The 19,268-nt window shown below is 38.6% G+C and overlaps 1 protein-coding gene across 4 annotated transcripts in view; it reads left to right on the top strand.

The window, feature by feature from the left end:
* SYT9 (synaptotagmin 9) overlaps positions 1–18,077 on the top strand; it is a 70,661-nt gene extending 52,584 nt beyond the window's left edge. Inside the window, exons 4-8 of one of the 4 annotated variants that reach the window (XM_051804188.1) lie at positions 9,043–9,163; positions 10,220–10,391; positions 11,028–11,157; positions 11,739–11,895; positions 12,934–18,068. In XM_051804188.1, the coding sequence (XP_051660148.1) occupies positions 9,043–9,163; positions 10,220–10,391; positions 11,028–11,157; positions 11,739–11,846 (531 nt within the window). In that variant the 3' untranslated portion in view covers positions 11,847–11,895; positions 12,934–18,068. Of the gene's footprint in view, positions 1–9,042; positions 9,164–10,219; positions 10,392–11,027; positions 11,158–11,738 lie in introns of those variants that run through there. The other 3 variants (XM_051804187.1, XM_051804190.1, XM_051804191.1) reach the window with 3 other exon arrangements.
* Positions 18,078–19,268: the final 1,191 nt, after the last annotated feature.

The raw sequence follows: 19,268 nt of genomic DNA, 5'->3' as shown, positions 1-19,268 counted from the left end.
ACAAGGTGGAATACATTGGAAGAAAAGGGCAAACAAATCTGTCTAAAGCACCTTGCTTGTGAACTCACGTCTTGCAGGTTATGACATTTTCATTTTTACATATCAGATCATGAAGATCAGTTATTTTCTCTGGCTTTCAGGTGTTTCCTATCCTGCACACACACAAACACACACATAAACACACATGCAATCCCTGCCTCCCAGTATCAACCAAAATTATACAAAGCGGCCTGCAATGACTGGGAAAGAAGAGCCAGGGCAGACTTCTTTATACTATTAAGTCTGTACTGAACTTCATATTTTCTACAAAATAGAACAAGTCATAGAAGAATTGAAAAAAAGCAGTAACAACTCAAGAAACTAAAATTTCAGAGGAACGATTTAATTTACAAGGAGAAACTTAAACTTCAGTTAACTTTTGTCTTTGAACTTCAATGCCATCTAGCAAACCTTCAGAGCCAGCTCTGTACTCACTCTTTCCTCTTCTTAATAACTGATGAGGGAGTTAAAAATTACTTATATTAACTTTCTACAGAAGTTTCACTTTCAGAGTGCCTCATTTCTGTTTTTCCTGTGAAATCAATTTCTGACATGGCCACACAAACAGAAGTACTCCAGCTTTTCCAATCATGTCTCTAGTAATTTTCATTAGCTCAATTCAGACTATCGCCCCAGTTCATCAATTTAGTTTGGAACAAATTAAGACATTATTTCTATCTCAATAGTTACAGGATAATTCATTAGATTCACTCTTAGGCCCAGACAGCAAACCACGATAGTTGTGAATTGAAGATCTGTGAAAAGTATTCAAAGCCAGTAAAATCTATAGGATTTAAGCATATGTTTAAAAATAAGTTTGGGGATGAAGTTTATCTTTACTGAATGAAGGCTTTTTTTAAAGGATCTTAATACAGAATAATTTATCAGTAAAGTCTTAAATGACTCAGTAAGAACAATTATATTCTGTAAATGCACTCAGATAACTGAGGATGGTATGCAGCTAACCCATTAGAAAGGCAGTTTCAGTTAATCACTCCATCCTATTTATAGGGTAGAAATTATGACAGTAGAGATGTTGGGTCTTCAGAGAGATAACTACATTGACTGCCTACCGGAGCAGGCCTCTGTCTTTGACTTACTAAGCAAGAGAAAGTTATGTGTGTGTTCTTCTCAAAGACACTAACTGGATTTGTTCTGAAGTGCACATGGAGTGAAAGGCTTGTCCTTTGGCTCCAGCTACCCACATTCTAAGGTATCTTGAATGACTGGCACAACACAAAGCTGTGTCTGGAGGATGCTTCTTATGTGGCCTGCAGTGACCTGCCTTACAGAAAAGTAGTCGTGACGCAAGGATAATGGAAACAGGAGAGGAAAAAAAACCCAGCACACAGACTCCAAAAATCCGTCTCAAAAGATCTTCAGGTTCTGAAGTGGAGACAGAGGATATACTATCTGCTGGATGCTTTACTTTGGATACTGTCTTTACAGAGAAGTTGCCGAGATGCTCGGCAAAACTATAAGTTAAAATAAGAAAATAAACTCCCTGAGCTGTTCTCTGTGGCCCAGGCTGCAGGAAAGCTTCTTATTTCTTCAGTCCCTATGAAGTGCAGCACAAAGTGATTGCATTCAGAACTGTTCTGTGGGGCGAGATGTCTGTCTGACTATGAAGTGCTCCAAGTACCATCTTGGCATCACTAATATAAAGCCTAATAAAATGAAATAAAATCAATCTACATACTTCGTTAAGCAACAAAGTTAAGTTGAACTTAGTTGTCAGAGGGTCTTATTGGTTTCTTTTTTTAATTAGAACACACACCACCTTCAGTTGTCTGGCTGGCCTAAGGGCTTTCTCTCCCCCTTTGCAAGGGTTATTTGCTTAGATTCTTTAGCTGATCGTACTTTTCACTGTATTAGTCATGCAAAAATCTTTCAGGTCCAGCATTTTTATCAATGTGTGCTAAGTAGCAAATGCTGTGCCACAGACAAGCCCATGGAGAGAGCACTAGGGATTCCAAGGTACACTTTCTGATCCTGCCTTTTTATGCATCCCATCAGACTAGTTTCTATATATACATGTCTTACAGTTGTACAGGCACAAAAGCTGATAGCCCATCTGTGACTTGACATGAAAATTACCCAAAGCAGTATAAAATCCAGTGAAATACAAGCAAACACGTCAGCTTTCTCATATGCCTTCACTGTAGTGAGACCAAGCTTCAGCATTGTTAGTGTTCTTTCCCAGTAAGTGAAATCAAACTCATTTTTGCACATCTAGCTCTATTTGTTTTCATTTTTTGAGAAAACCGTGAAGAAAAGAAATAGAGACAATGAAATGCAAAAAAAATGAAATCACAGTGAGAAAATGATGCAATTTTCAAATTAACCTAAAACATGAAATATAGCCTGACATTGATGTATTGAAAGAATAATTGTAAAAGATAAGCCATTCCCATTTTCCACACACTTTACTTAATCATATTTCTGTAGATATAGATTGTTTGAGGCATGAATAAATACCTACTTTAGCAGAGTTCATTTCTTTGATTTAAGATGTCATGAAAATAGAATTTTCCAGTCATATCTTTTCTATTTGTCTTAAAATGTGTGATGAGAAAGCAACTGGCTCTCTTCTAGTTACATGCAAATTCAATTAAAATCAAACACTTTGAAAGAGTTTGTATATATTTCTTGTAGATATAACTCAAAATAACTCTATGATGAAATAATAAAAAATGTAAAGCTAACATAATGAATTCTTTATGTTAGATACATAAGATTTACTGTCATTCCCAAACAGATTAGTGTCTCAAATTTTTTGAGTATGGGATTTGCATAGTATTTGTGTCCTGGACATGTGCCTCAACTGAATTAATATCTTATCACTCAAATGTTATTTCATGCATCTCAATGCAGATGAACAATTTAATTAATGTATATCCCAAAAGGTAGATAGCACTACTTAAAGCATTTTTAATTCAGTTAGACTTAACACATATACCTTGTATATTTAAATCATCCTTGATTTAGCTGAGTGGACTTCCTCTAAAATAAATCCTTGCAAAATTCAAATCCCCACATTATCAAATATTAGAATGATGTACAGTAAAATTTATCTTGCACTATAGCAGTATAATTCCATTAATTCCAGGAAAGATTTGGAAATAACTAGGAAGATTTTTTTTGTTTAAAATATAACTAATTCTCCTCAGCTACAAGGGGAGGAAAAAAGAGAGACTTTAATTAAATAGCGGTAATCTATCCTTTCTGTGCTTCAGAACCTTAAATGATATATCTCATGTCATGAAACTTCTGCTATTTTTCTAGTTTCCAGTGTCCTTTGCAGAGACATGTATAACTGCTAAAGGAGGTAGTCTGCAAAGCTACCATTGCCTGAGCTGTGCAGCTCTGATGTAGCAGTGGGAATTTATCAAGTCTCTGAAATCACTAGTGCCTTGAAAACCTCTTTCAACAGTAATTTTAAAGGAAATAAGCAGGGGCATCACTGCCTGTAAGTGCTCCCATTAATGGTAAGTTGGTGAGATGCATAAAAATACATGCAAGCACCTCACAATCCATAATTAGTTTTGCAACATACCCGAAAAGTGAAAAAGTAGTGTCTGTCTTTTTATAGCTGGAGAACTGAGGAACCTGGTATAATTGAGACATATGCTTTAATTAGAGTGGCACAGGCCCTGCGTGGTGACAGGCCTATCACAGCTTCTCTGCTCCAGAAATACAAAACTCAAGTTGCCAAAAATTGGGTACAAACCTTAAGAATGCCTAACTCAAAGACAGCATGTCTTCTTCCAGACCAGCAGCAGAAGCAAACATTATAACCTATAATCTGTCTTGTTTTCTTCCATCCCTTGTTGCCTGTTTTGCATGATTTTACATACTCATTCTCTGCTATTTTTATATATAAATACTCAAATGTATTTAGGAGAAGGGAGAGGAGAAATCTGATCCCAAATGTCATCCCCATTTGTCAAAAACTCCTTAACTACCAGGTTATTTACAGGTTTCACTGAGAAGGTTTGATCCAGTCTGAGCTGCTTGATGCAGCCTCCCAGGTATCAAAGGTGAGGCCATTTAGGGACCCATGTTCACTGTCTTCTTAAAGGTTACACTTCTCCCTGTTTAATATGCTGAGTTATACTCACTAAGCAACAGCATGGAGCTGCTGACACAGTACTAGGGAGTGATTAATCCTGCAGGCTATTCGCCAACAAAATTTAATAATTTTAAGTTCTATAAATACCATGTGATTCTAGACTAAAAACCTATTAATATTACTATTAGAATTCAACATTTTTAAAGGTATATTTATTTTGTGTTAATTTTACAGGAGGAAAACCAGAAATGTTTTCTTGGAAAAGTAGGAACATTAAACCTTTCAGTAGAAGCCACTGAAAATTATTCAAATAATATGATTTTTGTAATGTTATCAATTATTTCCACCAGAAAATGGAGCAAGGAGGAAGGATAATGTGAGGGGGGCTATGTCTCCATCCTCCTAACAGGAATCAAAGAGTAAAATTTGCCTTGAGGTTTCAGTGTGGGATTCATTCTGTTTGCAGTTTTCAGGCAAACCTTGTGATTTACACCTCTGGTTTGAACTCTCCAGCTGGATTGAATACATATAACTCTCCTAGGTAACACTGGGATGTTTTAAAGGAAGAAACTTCATGCTCTTGCCCTTTTGAATAAAGGACTGCATGAACAGGACAAGGGCTCAGAGACAAATCTAGGTGGGATTATCAAAAACAGACTGTGCAGCGTGTTGTAAGGCACAGCTAACAACATCAAGGCACTCAGCCATCACCTCAAGCCTGGGGCCAAGGCCTGGGGCACTGGAAAAGCAAAGCAGATGCCAGCCATGTTCTACCTTTTTAAAAACACAGGAATGAGCAGGTTATAGATTTATAGATTAAAAATAGAAGCAGTGTTTTCTTCCTCTTCTTTTATGTTTCATGCTGAACAGGACCAAAAGAAAAATAATACACAGCATGTACATATACAGAAATTATAATTGGAATTGAATTATCTTCTACTTATTTTCTTTTAAGTTATTAATGCCATTGCCCAGCCTTTTGGTCTGGTTATATTGGGGCTGTCATGATTGCACCATAACATGCACAGTGTGGTATTAGCACCACACTGAATGAAGGAAGACACATATTTAGATTGTACAACATGCATGACTCAATAACCTACCATATTATGAAATTTCTTTCTATGCAGAAATTTTAAAATGTCTCTGGCAGTGTAATACATTGCCACGTATTGTTAAGCATACATAGTAACACATAAGTACTCAATTCAAACAGGAGCATAATCCTTGCAGAAGATCCTGCCCTCTATACTTGTTCCTTGAAGCTATTTCTTGCTAATACAGCACACCTTTAGTGACAATCCGTGGCTTAAGCCATGTAGCTCAGTGATTTTAAACTTGTGATCATGTGCACTAATCCTCTCTGGGCTCTTTTGCATAGGCTTTGGTTCTGTTAGGAAACTGCATTTATAGTAAAGACTGGTGTTTGCTGGATGGAAGGGTCACAGATTGTGTGCAGTCGCAGATTGTGGCACTCTCTGAAGAACATTCCCTCATTAAACCTTTCTAACTGAACCTTGAGGCCCCAACAGCAAAATTTACAATGATAGGAACAGCTGAAAATGTTGCCCTTTGATTACAGAAACAGGGATGAGCAGGGACAAATAGCCAGGGCATGGGGAAAGGTTCTATTAGAAAATCTGTCTTACCAAAATTAAAGAAACGTTCACAAGTAGCCAGTATGATGGAGTAGTCATTCATTCTCTACAAGTCAAAATGAAAGTGTGAGTAGGCAGGGCTTCTTTTTCAGACTTGGAGAAGGATTTGCATGCCAAAAAGTGTGTCTCTTTCCTGCTGCTGCCTGCAAGCTTCCCTTCAGTCCCATTCCCAGACTGCCCTGGTTAGATTACTGCTGGTATTGGCTTATGAACAGACAATCTCACGGGCATCTGTGACCTATTGCTACAACACCTGTAACTTCAAGAACTGGAAAAGGGTGAAGAAATCACAGACTCTGTTTCCAGCATAACAATGCTTTTCCCATATAATACCCAATGCAATTTTTCAAAAAGTGTTAATGAAGTATTATTGTCATTGCAGCATTTGCTAAAAACACATCACAGTGCAGGTGACAATTATTTTTCACATGTAAGACAAAGTTTGTGGACCAGTATATTATGGCATAATTCCTGACACTGCATTCAACATATGGGATCCATTCTTTCCTAACCAGTTCATTTATGCAGAAGGTTAACATATTTTAACTCTTCTTTCTGGTAACCAGTGACAAGACTGAGGAAATGGTATGAACCTGTGTCAGGGGAGGTTTAGGTTGGATATCAGCAAAAGGTTCTTCACCCAGAGGATTGCTGGGCACTGGAACAGGCTCCCCAGGTCACAGCACCAAGACTGCCAGAGTTCAAGAAGTGTTTGGACAACATTTTCAGGCACATATGTGATTCTCGGGGTGTCCTACACAAGGCTAGGAGTTGGAATTGATGATCCTTGTGAGTTCCTTCCAACTCAGGGTATTCTGTGATACTATGATTTTTCTTGGCATTTATATATGAAACAATTGTGTAGTAATACATTTACTTATGAACTTCTTGATAAGAATTGATAACAAGTTTTTAAAATGTTCATTCAGGATGACCAAGTCTGGAATGGAAACTCTTGTATTTGGTAGTAACAGTAAAGCATTTACAGTACTCACAGAATGAATTCCTAGTCACCATGTGGAGCACTGGAGCTGAATACAGAGTGAGGCTGCTGTGGCTGACAGTATTGAGGAATGCCAAAATACACAGTTATAGCAACAGCTGCCTGATGGCTTCTTTATGGTCAGGGAAAACCTGAGTGATTCAGCAATGCTGTCTTCTTCTGAAGGCTAGTGACCAATTCACTGAAAATAACCTCTCTATAAAAAACTTGCCAGACTGACAAATTCCCAAAAGATGGTTTCAGACAATCATTTCTCTAAATGGCTTTTGAAATCCTGCTCCCCTCAGAAATGCAGCACGAGTGGATTCCACAGCCACAAATCTCAGCACCCCAGAGTTGGTGAAGTACACTCACATGCTGGAAGTTGCTCTTCATCACAGTGGGAAGGATAAGTGAAAAGTTTGCTTCCTGTTCCCCAGGTTATAGGTATCGAGCTGCAGCTGATCACTGGGAAATTCCTCCTGCATTGTTAAGTGCTGGATGTGCTGTCCTCCTGGGTGTGCTGACATTGCTTCAGCCTGTAATACTTCTTACAGCATCACCTTCTCAAACAGCACTTTGATCCTCTCACAAAGTGAGTCAATGACACAGTTTGTTGCAGCAGGTCTGTTACCAAGTGTGCACCATCAAGAGACACTAAACTGGGTGACTCATCTGAGCTACCTCGATATTGTCACAGCCTTTATTAGCTTTACAGCTACCATGAAACACTGAACTTCAGAACAGAAAAGATGATAAGTGATGAAGTCAACTCAGAGTTAAAAGCTGGTTATTCCTGACAAAGGGCCCATAATATCAGCCTTTTCCTTCTTTGGCAGCATCTCTCTTAATTAACAGCACAAGGAAAGGACCTACTTTTGAATGAATTTACATGTTTTGGGGTTTTTTCCTCGAATGAGCTGAGAACTAAAGCGAAGATGCCTCTCTTGAGCAAGGGGTTGGATCAAGCAACACCTAAAATTCCCTTCTGACACAACGTTTTTCTATGACTCTGTGACAACAACATTTTCTGTCCTGCTTATCTCCCCTAGTAACTCATGAAACTATGTAATATAACGGCTCAGGCTCTGGGCATTGATCTGTACAGAAGCCAGAGACAGCTCAGAGACAAACCTGTGTTAGGGGCTGTTTTGAGAGCTGTTTTCACTCACTTTCTATATCATCCACCACCCTTCATTTTTTGGTGGCTGACACAGAAGGAGCCAGATTGGGAAAGGAGAGGAGCTATGGCACAAAGCTAAGTGGGCAAGATACACATACTCCACAACAGCTGTATTTCCCTCCCTGTAAAATCTGGAATGTAGCTTTGAATTTGCTGGATATTATAATTCTTTGAAGTCAAGAATGAAATATTAGGTTACAGGAGACAGGTCTGTGAAAGTATGAATTCATTGCTCGGTCAAAACAATGCAAATCAAATCACAGAAATAATTTAATACAATCCTTTATTCACTATATTTTTCATAAAAGACTTCAATTTCCCTTTTTAAAAATCCAACCAACCAACCAATAAAAAAAAACAAAAAAACAAACAAAAACAAACAAACAAAAAAAGACCAAGAAAAAACAACCAAGAAGGCAATGCTTTGTAACTGCAGATAGGGTTTGCACACTTGCTACTACCTTTCTGAAACCTGTTAATGCCATTAACAGAGGAAAGGGTTCTAAATCAGGTTGTAAATCAGGTTGAAACAGGTTGATAAGGGAGCTTGTCTGCTCCAGGCACAGGAAGTAATGTCCTTACTCCACTTCTAGCAGAGACTGTCCCATTGCCATAGACACTTCAGACTTATCACACCTGAGTTTATGCAAACTTGAGAGTTGCATAAGACTTTGTCCTGTGCAACCCATGGTTTTTTCTGTGAAACTCTCTGTGGGTATCCTCCTGCAAACCAGAAGGAAAGGCACAGACATCTGTGGCTGCTCATCAATGGTACAAAACAAATCACTACAAAATATAAAACAGGACAAAGATTTTTCTGGTGCCTTACAGTATCTCATCACTTAAATGAGTGTCAGCTCCAAGGACTGAGTGCTAGAAACTAAAACCTCATTTACCCTCGAGAACTTTGGTGGCCCAGCAACAAACGTAGCGACTCAAACCTTGTATGCAGATGGATGTCTGTTTTTTCAGATGTGTTTCAGAATGAGAATTCAGCTTTTGCCTGCTAAACTGTAGATCCCCAAAGGTATATTCTTATCTCTAGCTTCTGTTGTGGGTAGGAAAATTCTTATTATTGCTTCATATTATCTCTCTTTTCTTGGAACAGGATAACGTGGATCTTGGTGACCTTATGTTTTCCCTCTGCTACCTTCCAACAGCTGGTAGACTAACTATTACAATAATAAAGGCAAGAAATTTAAAAGCAATGGATATCACAGGAGCATCAGGTATGAATTAATTTAATGTTCAGTATGGATTTCTGTCCCATTTCCCTCCTGAGAGACAAAGAATTCAACCCTTTCGAATCCCAGAATGATTTTTCAGAAGAGGGTTCTTATATTATGAGCTCTTGAGTTACTCGAGAACAGAAGTTTGTGAGAAATAAATAATATATTTTAGATTACTCAGTTGCAACCGACAATTTAAAGTACTTTACTCTTAAGTAGACAGCGAGATTATTGTTTCTAAAGCCACTGTGATTCAGAGTAGCATGAGTTGGCCAAAATGCATTCCTAATACTGGGAATTTGAGCAGCAGAGTATTCTGATTATGGCACAGAGGCAGACTGACCCTCTCTGCCAGTCTCCAAGAGCCACTGAACCAATGCTGCTTTTGTTGGCATATGGACAAAGAAGTGACCATCCCAGAGTCCTTTCAGCAACCTTTTCAAAATTTGATAATGAAAATTATAAACTAATTTAAGTAAAAATTCATAAATTACTTTTAAATACTAGCAGGGAGTTGTGCAGCTCCCAGAAAGGACCTGCAAATAAATAGCTTTTTTTTTTTACTATATTCAGGAGTTTAAAAATAATTATAATTCTCCTGAGAAATATAAGCTGCTAATTGTTACATTTTGAATTATATTTAACCATACATCAGTAAATCCCGTTGTGAAAAACATTGTCATCTTCTGTCTGTGCTACAAATCTAACAAGTAATTAGGCTGCTATAAATAGGCTGATACACAGGCTGTTGAGTAAAATACTCATGTATAACATGGTTCAGTGGATATTTTAATACCCTCCAAGAAGTTTGTGCACAACAAGGGGCTTCTTGAACCTAAATTGTTCATTATAAGCAGCCAACCAGGTAAAGCTTTCAAAGCTCCACTGCGTCCCCGGCACCCCATGGTAAGAAAGAAGCTCAAATTCCAGTCAGGTCCAGAAGATGAATTCTGCAAGCAGGTATGGGCAATACAAGAAGTCTGCTCCCTTCACTTGCCATTATGTTTGCTTAAAAGCGTCAAAAGAAAATCAGCGTTTTTCTTATGATTCCCACAGATCCCTACGTGAAGGTTTCTTTAATGTGTGAGGGAAGGCGACTAAAGAAAAGAAAAACTTCCACCAAGAGGAATACCCTTAATCCCGTTTACAATGAAGCCATAGTCTTTGACGTCCCTCCAGAAAACATTGACCAAATTAACTTGTCGATAGCTGTTATGGATTATGACCGGTGAGATACCTGTAGCTGTAACACGACATCAACTGTTGGCTTATAAAATCTTGCACGGCAGATTTGCCTCCAGAAAGAAAGTTATTAATTTTGTCCCTATAAGTGGAGAATTAATTTCATGTTGATATTGGTAGAAGATTCGAATTTTTTGTTTCGCCAGGCAGAATTTCCTTTCTACGTTTCAAAATATAGATTTGCTTTCATAGCTGACATAACTAAGCTGCATATATGTCTACCAAAACCGAAGTAATTGAGCATATAATCAGACACTCTGCACGTTGATGTTCTGTTTGTGTGCATTTTTTCAAACTCCTCACACACAGACCTCCAGTTATAAAATTGTGGCTTAGAGTTTACTTTGATTTGCAGCTAATTACAGAACAGAGGCAAAGAACCTTTTGTATTCTTCATGCAAAAACAAGAAACAAATGCATATAGGCACAGTGGGGGAAATATTAAATCGTTCTGATTAGTGGGAAATGCAAAGAGCAAACCTACGTATTTTGTAGTACATGATATTTTTCAGGAGAGAATTAATTCTAAAAATCCATTATTAATGTTTCTGATTAAATATGCAAATGGTATGGTTCTAAAGGTAAAATTTTAAGAAAAAAATATTATGAAACATTTTCACAGTGTAGGTCACAATGAGGTCATTGGAGTATGTCAAGTAGGCAACGATGCAGAAAGTCTAGGTCGTGACCACTGGAACGAAATGCTCTCATATCCTCGGAAACCCATTGCTCACTGGCATCCTCTTGTAGAGGTAAGACTTTTATTTCCTACTTCTCCATTAGAATTATTCTGAATATTCCTCCATATGGCATTAGAGGTTGGATAAAATTTTATGAACAAACCCAAGATCTACATGCATGAAGTAAATCCTAGAAAAGGGCTTGGAAACACCGGTATTGAAAGTCAAACATAAAACGAAAGTTAAGTCTGCTCCTTTCAATTTCAGGGAGACAGAAAGTAATTAATGTCTACAAGATATATGTATGAGAACACCAAACATTATACACTCAATTAAGGGTTTGGTTTTGTGTTTTAAATACGATCTTGGGTAACTCTCAGTTGATAATTGACAAAAAGAAATGGACCTTGTTTACAGAACAATCAAGACCTATTTTTTTTTATATATATAACAACCTAATTTACTTCTTTTCTTGTAACAATATATCATCCATGGCACTAGCACATCTCAAAGGATGCCTAACTGCACTGAAAAAAATATGTTTAAGTGTCTCTGGAGATCTGAGGCGCTGATAAGAAGCGACACAATCAGAAAAGCTTTTCAAGGTTCCTATGGTTTTTTTTGTTTTGTTTTGTTTTGTTTTTTGTCTTTAGGGCCCTATTCAGCAGGAATGTTATGCAGGTCTTCTGCGCTTGGATGGCTGCCGAAGAGGCTTCCTCACCCTTTTAACCTATTCAGCAGAAATTTGGCATTCCTGTTGAACTCTTTCTTAGCCATATCCTCAGGGGCTATTCCACAGAGTCCAGTGGGGTAAAGATGTCCTTTTAATCCCTCTGTCTAATCCTCTCCCCAATACAGGGAACACTAATCCTGATTCATGAGACACAAAAATTCATCAGAGATCTAACTAAATTGCTTCCTAAGAGTTACCACAACTTACTTCCATTGTTGTTCTCACTGCCTAAAGTCAGGCAGTAATCCCAGTCAAAAGAAACTATCACGTTTATGAACAGCCACAGTGTTATCCCCAATGCTGAAGGACAGGAAAGACCATAGTATCCATATCAAGCCAAGAATGATGCTGTAAGCACCTCATACGTGGAGGCAGCCTCTCTGAGTGTACTTTATGCATCAGAGTGAGGCCGTGTTACCAGAGGTGCAGCTGAAGATTTACCTGCCTGGCTGTGAGTGCTGACCCCAGGCGGTTCCATAAATAATTTTCAGGCAGTAGGAAGAGGCTACAAACTGGGAAGAATGCCACAGTCTCGCCCTGTGTCCATAAGCAATTGCATTTCCCAGTGCCTGGGGACCACGGCGGCGCAGTTTCAGCAGAGTCGCAGTGGGAAGGCACCGTCCCTTTGCACAGCACGGGGGCTGCCAACGTGCAACTGTCTGTGAAAGAAGATGGAGCAAAGTGGGGAAGCTCTGCCTGTGTGTTTGTGCCCTCAGTGACAAGCTAGATGTGAGCTGAAGTGCCATGTCTGAAATGCCAACCTGGGCATTTGGGAGCTGGGTTTGGAAAACACCTCACCAAGCTTCCAGCTGTAGCCAAGCATTGATAGGAATGGCTTGAAACAGCACACAAGGAGTAGTTATGCAGTAGTTCCTGCCCAGAATAGGAGAAGTGTCTCTTATCAAAAGTTCTGTACATCATTATATCCAACGTGTCTTCCCTCTTTGATAAATTTCATTGCAGCCAGAGCCCACAATTAGGTTTTGACAGTTCTTCCCTTTTTACAGGCATCCTGTTCTTTTCATACATGCCTGGCTAACTTCTTTAGATTTCATTACTGTGGATTGCTTTTCGTGTCACTGAGCTAAACAGAGACATATTTTTTTCCTTCCCAGGAATCAAGTGGGGGAGGGTGTCCAGCGCATCCAGGCTGTGCAGAGAAATATATACACAGCATATCATTTTGGTTCCTGAATCAGGATTAGACTCAGCGAGAGCTTCTGGAACCTCTGTGGCCACAGCCATAGGACCCTGAATATTTGCTGAATAGGACCCTCAGTCTTCTACTGTGTGAAGAGCTATTGGTTTCAAGTAGCGTAATGTTATCCACTTGTAGCATTAATTCTCCAGCTGACACTATTGCTACTGATAGATTATTTGTATGGTCGTAAGCATTACCCAAATTCAAGTCATCATTTCTGTTCATTAGAATAACCCAGGTTTTACAAGCAAAATGGTAGCGATGGAAACCAACAAGTATGGGAAGCAGCAACAAAAGTAGTCCTTGTATTTGCAAAAAAGGTGCAGTATTGTGAATGGATAGCTTTCTAAATAATTTTTTTCAAGAGTGGTTGTCATCAGGCATTTATTTGTTGATGACAAGTTGCGTCCTCAGTCTCAGTTGGTGCCTCCTTTCACCTACATGAAAACAAATTAATATGGTTGCTTGAAGAAATCCTTCAAATCTGAAAAACTGTAAAAAAAGTTCTGTTGGGTGCGAACAAGATGCATATGGTATTTGTAATGACAGTATGTTCTTTCAGAAAGAAGATAACCATCTGTATAACATGGAGGTTGTTAGTCCTCAACCTTTGTAGATGATATTCCAGTCAATGTTTCTTAGTTGTGTCCACAACACTGCAAAATGTTGGAAGCATGTCACAGGTGGCAATGCTTGATCATACAAACAAGCACACACACGTGTGCCTGGGCACAAACACACCCTGTGTCATTTTAAAATGCTGTTCCAAATATATAGTGCCTGTGAAGACTTCCTTTACTATTTGTGGTAGAATTAGCAGGGCTATTTTACATGATGGTATATTGTAAATTCTGACAAATTCTGACCATTAAAAGAAAATAAATCAAAGCGCTGGACTCTTTCACGCAATAAAATCTATGCCCCAAACCAAGAGACCCTGAGATAATTTTTTGCCACTTATTTAGCCATGCATGGAGTTCTCTCTTCCTCCAAATTTTTCTAGAGAGAATTTGATTCAAGTTTTTACATAAGATTTTCTGTTTAAAAAATGCAAATGTAAAGTATGGGTATTTTATACGGTACAGTTGTCTGCTATTTACTTACAGATAGGGAGCCCTGGTCTTTAAATATAGTTCAGATAAGCTTATGTGCACACACATTGCTTCATGTCTTGTATGTGTGGAATGGTCACCAAGTGTTTTGGATTTGCAGCTTTGCTGACACAGATATGCATGCGTGGATTGAAGAAATATTTAAAATTCTTACCCCAAATCTGAAAAATTAGTTTTATAACCTATCAATGGGGATCTTTCAGAAAATAAGGATTGCTAGTGGGTAAAGAACAGCTTGGCACTTGCAGGAAATCTTGGATTTGTTGTGTGTGCTGCAGTTATAAAGCAGAAGCCCTGTAAGTACAGTGGTTTTCAAAAATCTCGTGCCATGTTGTGGAGAATACCATGGGCAAGGGTGCTTCTGGCAAACTGAACACTTCAAAACCTGCCCAAGCACAGTTTCAGATGAGTAACAATTGGGTATTTAAAAAAAAAAAAGAAAGAAAAACAGACATGAAGTTGCCACAGCAAAATTATTTCACTGTGCTTTCAGCTGAAGCTTTGTATCAGCAGACCAGTGGTGCGATCCATTGTGCATATCTGCTCCTGCATGATCCTCACCTCAGGCAAAGTCCTGCACTCTTTACCCAGGCTCATGTCCCAGGAGTCAATATGGGGAGATGGGCATGAGCAAAGGAGGAGGAGTTCTTGCTTTGGGGTGGAGTTCTTTGATTTCCTGGACAAATCTTTATACACGCACCCCTGCCTGGAACGCAGAGTTGGCATCTTTGCCACTGCAACATTAGCAAAAGAGAGTTCTGTGAAAACACCTACACAGCAGTGCAGGAGACTTTCTAGGATTTGTCCCTAGCAATTTAGAGGGGCATCAAACAAAAAGTAGTATCATTATAGTTGCCAGTGGGTTGGGGTTCTTTTATTTTATTACCATACTCAGTTTATTTAATGCTCAAGGGTCTGGCATCAAAAGAATTATTTTGAATGCAGTTTTACCAAAAAACAAGAAAGAAATCTCTGTGACAGTGAGCATTTTAAGTGGAATCCAGCATACCTCAAAGGCTTAGGGATGAGGAAAACCCCCTAAATTTATTATATTCTCCTAATTTTTGCTGTCTCATGACTTGCAAAGTGTTACTCAGGCTGTGGCATTACTATGTGCTTTTTACAAATATCTGCCTTATCATAGTAGTGCATCTATGGAATGATAGCTATTTTCTATATTTGGATACTTCACTCTTCACCCTTATACTCCACTTAACCAATGATATTCCCTAGACCTGAAATATTTTCATGTTATGGTTCTGGTCTGCCAGTAGACTGCTGCTGTTTTTGGACTGTATTACAATAATGCAACAGCCACTGGAAGAAATAGAGGATAGTTACACTGGACACTCAGAGCAAACTATGGTCCCTATACTGTTCAGTCTTTCTTTTCTGAACTCTGATTCTCAGAGGTAAATTAGTAGTAGACTCACAAGAATTATTTCAAAGTTAAAACCCTCATTTGTTTTCTTATTTGCTGTGAATGCATAATTAGGCTATATGAAATGTATCTTAACCCTGAAACAGAAGAGGAGATCCCTTAGAAGTACATCTCAGTAGGATTTAAATCCCATTTCACTCATTTTAACAACGTGCTATTAAATTTTAGTTTTTAACTTCTAGTTTTCCATAACAAACCACAATGTCAGGTGTTGTTTTATGAAAAAGCAGCAAGTGGCAATGGAAAAGCCCTCCAAGTTACTGACACTGAGGCCAAGTACAATGGACAGTTCTGTGATATTCCCATGAAAAGACTCTCCCAGCACAACTCTTCTGCAGTTGAGTGCTGAAATATTTCTTTGTGTGTTTCCACTGAAATCACAAGACATTAAAAGCATTCCTGCTCTCTTTAGTTTTACTTTTCCCTGTCAGTAATCCTGGCAGCGGTGGGGAGTACCACAACAGAAAGACAACATGTAGTATAAAAGACCCAGTGCTCAAGTTGTTCTTACCAGCCATTGCACACTTCAGCTTTCTATGCCAGCAGATCCACAAAACACCAAAGCAGTACGTTTGAGAAACTTGTTTCTTAGAAGTCCAGTTTTACTAGTGGTAGTGGAAAACTCCTGGTTCAGTCCAAAATGAAACAGCAAAGGGCAATGCAAAAGCATGAAAAAGAAGAGGTTATTTTAGTCCACCCTTTTTGGTTTGAGAGGGTGGTTGTTAGGGGGTTTTTGGTTGTTTTTGTCCTTTGGTTTGGCTTGGTTTCCTTTATATGTTTTTAAACAAGCAAACATGACATGTAGCTATATTATCATGAGCACCCAAAAGTCAGCGACATAGAGAGACATGTTTACATGCTTATCACCTGGCAACGTTCGAGCATGGTGGGAAAATATCTGCAATCAAAACAAAAAAGTTGCTGCAAACTCCCTTTCAGTTTAAAAGTAGCAAACGGTAAATGGGGACTGGGAAATTTAGTTGAAAAGTCTGGTTTACCCAGGTAGAAATCGATCTGAAATTACTGTTGATGCATTTTGTTTGAACAGAAGTAAAAAAAAATTAGATCAGGTGACTCCATCTGAAGTGGCATCAATTAAATGCTTTTTTCCCTTTAGAACAGTGCATTGTAATGTGATTACATCTCAGTATCAAAAGAGAAAACAATGGCTTTCTTATCTAGAAGAAAAAACCATGTAGAGAAAGTAATCCACAATACTGTAGAACTTAATAGAAACCCCTGTGCTGGGACAGACTTTGCAACAGCATCACCTTGGATCTTGTTGCAGTTGATGGCAAGCCTCTCTTGCAGCCATAATTCTGTCCTGAAGTGACAACCTTGCAGTAGGTGATCCCAGCTGTGCGAGGTGTGAGTTGGGTTTTCATGGCACTGCACATTCAAGGCTGAGTGGTTCCAAGAGTCATGTTTAGAGCTTAATTTCTAATAGAGTGGGTTGGGCAAGGAACTACAGCTGGAAGTTCTCCAGGGTCCTCCAGTTCTCTGAGAGGACCTCCATCTCCTTGAAGGTCCACAAGGCGCACTAATCCAGACGGCAGTGGAAGGCACCACCCAGGAAAGGTTTCGTCTGCGCGCCGAAGGCAGCACACGTGGCACAGAGGGGAAGATGACCAGAGGACTTGTAAGCATCTGGGCTGTTCATTTGTTCCTTTGTTTTGTCTGGGGTTTTTAGTTCCTCCTTCTTTTGCTCAGACGTAGACATTGTGAAACTGGAATGTTTGACTCAGTTGCATGCTGGCCAGCTGTCATTTTTAATACCCATTGCAAAGGTGCGTGAAGAGAGGTGTGTTGTTTTGGTATACTTTTGGTTTTAATAACACATGAACATTGTACTATACTTTATTATTTCCTGTTCAATAAATAGTCCTGGTATCTCTATGTTTCATGTCTAATTTTGGAGAGTAGAGCCATACCTGTATCAAGGCTCTCTCAATTAGGTGGGCATTTTTGTTCGTTTAGTAGAAATAATGCATGATTCCTTTCGCAGTGATGGTTTGAGGGACAAAAAAAAAAAAAATCTTAATTTTGTAATACGTATTACAATCTTCTAAACACAAGTAAAAATGTACTGTGATTTATTTATATAAATCTAGTCTGAACAAATAAGTTTTGATCTTAATAAAAACTCTGTAAGAAATTGTGCAATTGTAATTTATTACTATTTTGTATTTAATATATTAAAGTTCAGTTCATTATTGAGAAAACCAACTGGAACACTTTGGAAATGTTTTTGCTCAGTTTTTCTCCATAGCCGTTGTGTTTTGATAAAATAAATGAGGCCAGAGAGACAAAGCTGTTAGCATGGCAGTTACTTTACATCACTTGAACACAATTTGTAGGTTTGGATACTGAAACTTCCTCTTGTTTCATCCTATGTCCACAATCATCTTTACAGAAAGATTATTTGACATATCAAACATGAATCTCATATATGCTTAATAGTAAGAAAAAAAATCAAGCAGCTACAGGAATGCTTCTATCAAGTAACAGTGTGTTAAATTATCAAAATCACTATTTAGCATGGCACACTGGCAAAATTAGCAGTCCTCCTGTCAACTCGTGACATGTAGCTCTGGGATATTCCCAGAGGTCCCCTGGCAGAGCCCAGAAACAAATGGAAAAGAGCACAGATGAATCTGGTATGATTACACAAACTGCACCTAGAAAGGCAACATTCTTGTCTCCTCTTTCCTTCTTGTCTTTTTTTTTTTACACCAACTGAAATTATACATCCATCAGCAAGGGTTCTACATATGCCTGACTTCTAATTAAGTAAGAGTCTCTCTGTCTCTGTAGGGATAAGCTCATTCTTTCCTCATTTGGAAGATCTATCCTGCTTGCACATACCACAGTAATAAAGGGCCGCTGACGTGTAATGTATGGCATAAAACAATATTTCATGCAACTAAGAAAGAAATTAATTTAGTTCTTTTCTCTTCTTGGGATTATTTGATATCACAGGCACGTGGTAAAAGAATGAGAACAGGCCTGTAGTTCTGAAGTTGGTATTATATTATCCTTAATAATGGTAACACCCTTAGGGCCTGGGTAGACTCCTGTTTTTCCTCATTCCATACAGGTACCTATAAATGATGCTCCATGCTGGGGTAACAAGAGAGACTGAAGATTAACAAAGCACACAACTGTTGGCATTTTGTCCCTGGCAATGAATGTAGTGCTAATTATGCCTCTCTGTCCCATAAGCCATTATAAAATACACTCCAGAAGAGGAGGTGTATGAACTTCAAAATTGTTTTTAGTGTCTTTCAAAAGTACTGGTTTGCGTGTCTCTATTTCTTTGTTAATAACCAAGCAAAAGCCTCTTCCCCTGTCAAAACAGGCCCACACATCTCTCCTTTCAAGACATTTTTCCAGCAGAATCATCCTTTAAGTATTTATATGTAGCCTACAGACTTGAAAAAAGCTCCATTAAGACCGGGACAGGTGAAAGACTGACTGCAACAATCTGTTAATGACTGAAAGCAAGAAGCCAAAGGTTGAGACTCCTCACTGAAAAAGCCCAATCAATAGCAAATAAGGCATCCCACGTAGCACTCAACCTAGAAGCCTAGTAATCCTGCCCAGCTAATCAGCTGAGAGATGAAAATAAAGGGAGATACCTTGTTAGTGACAAGCTTTACTAGCTGCTGACTGAGACTTTCCCAGGGGGAATGCCTA

The sequence above is a fragment of the Manacus candei genome, unplaced genomic scaffold (assembly GCF_025592945.1).
Source record: "Manacus candei isolate 608988 ecotype Guabito, Panama unplaced genomic scaffold, ASM2559294v1 h1tg000060l, whole genome shotgun sequence".
NCBI lineage: Eukaryota > Metazoa > Chordata > Aves > Passeriformes > Pipridae > Manacus > Manacus candei.
The sequence above is the reverse complement of the archived record's forward strand: the minus strand, read 5'-3'. Positions and strand labels throughout refer to the sequence as shown.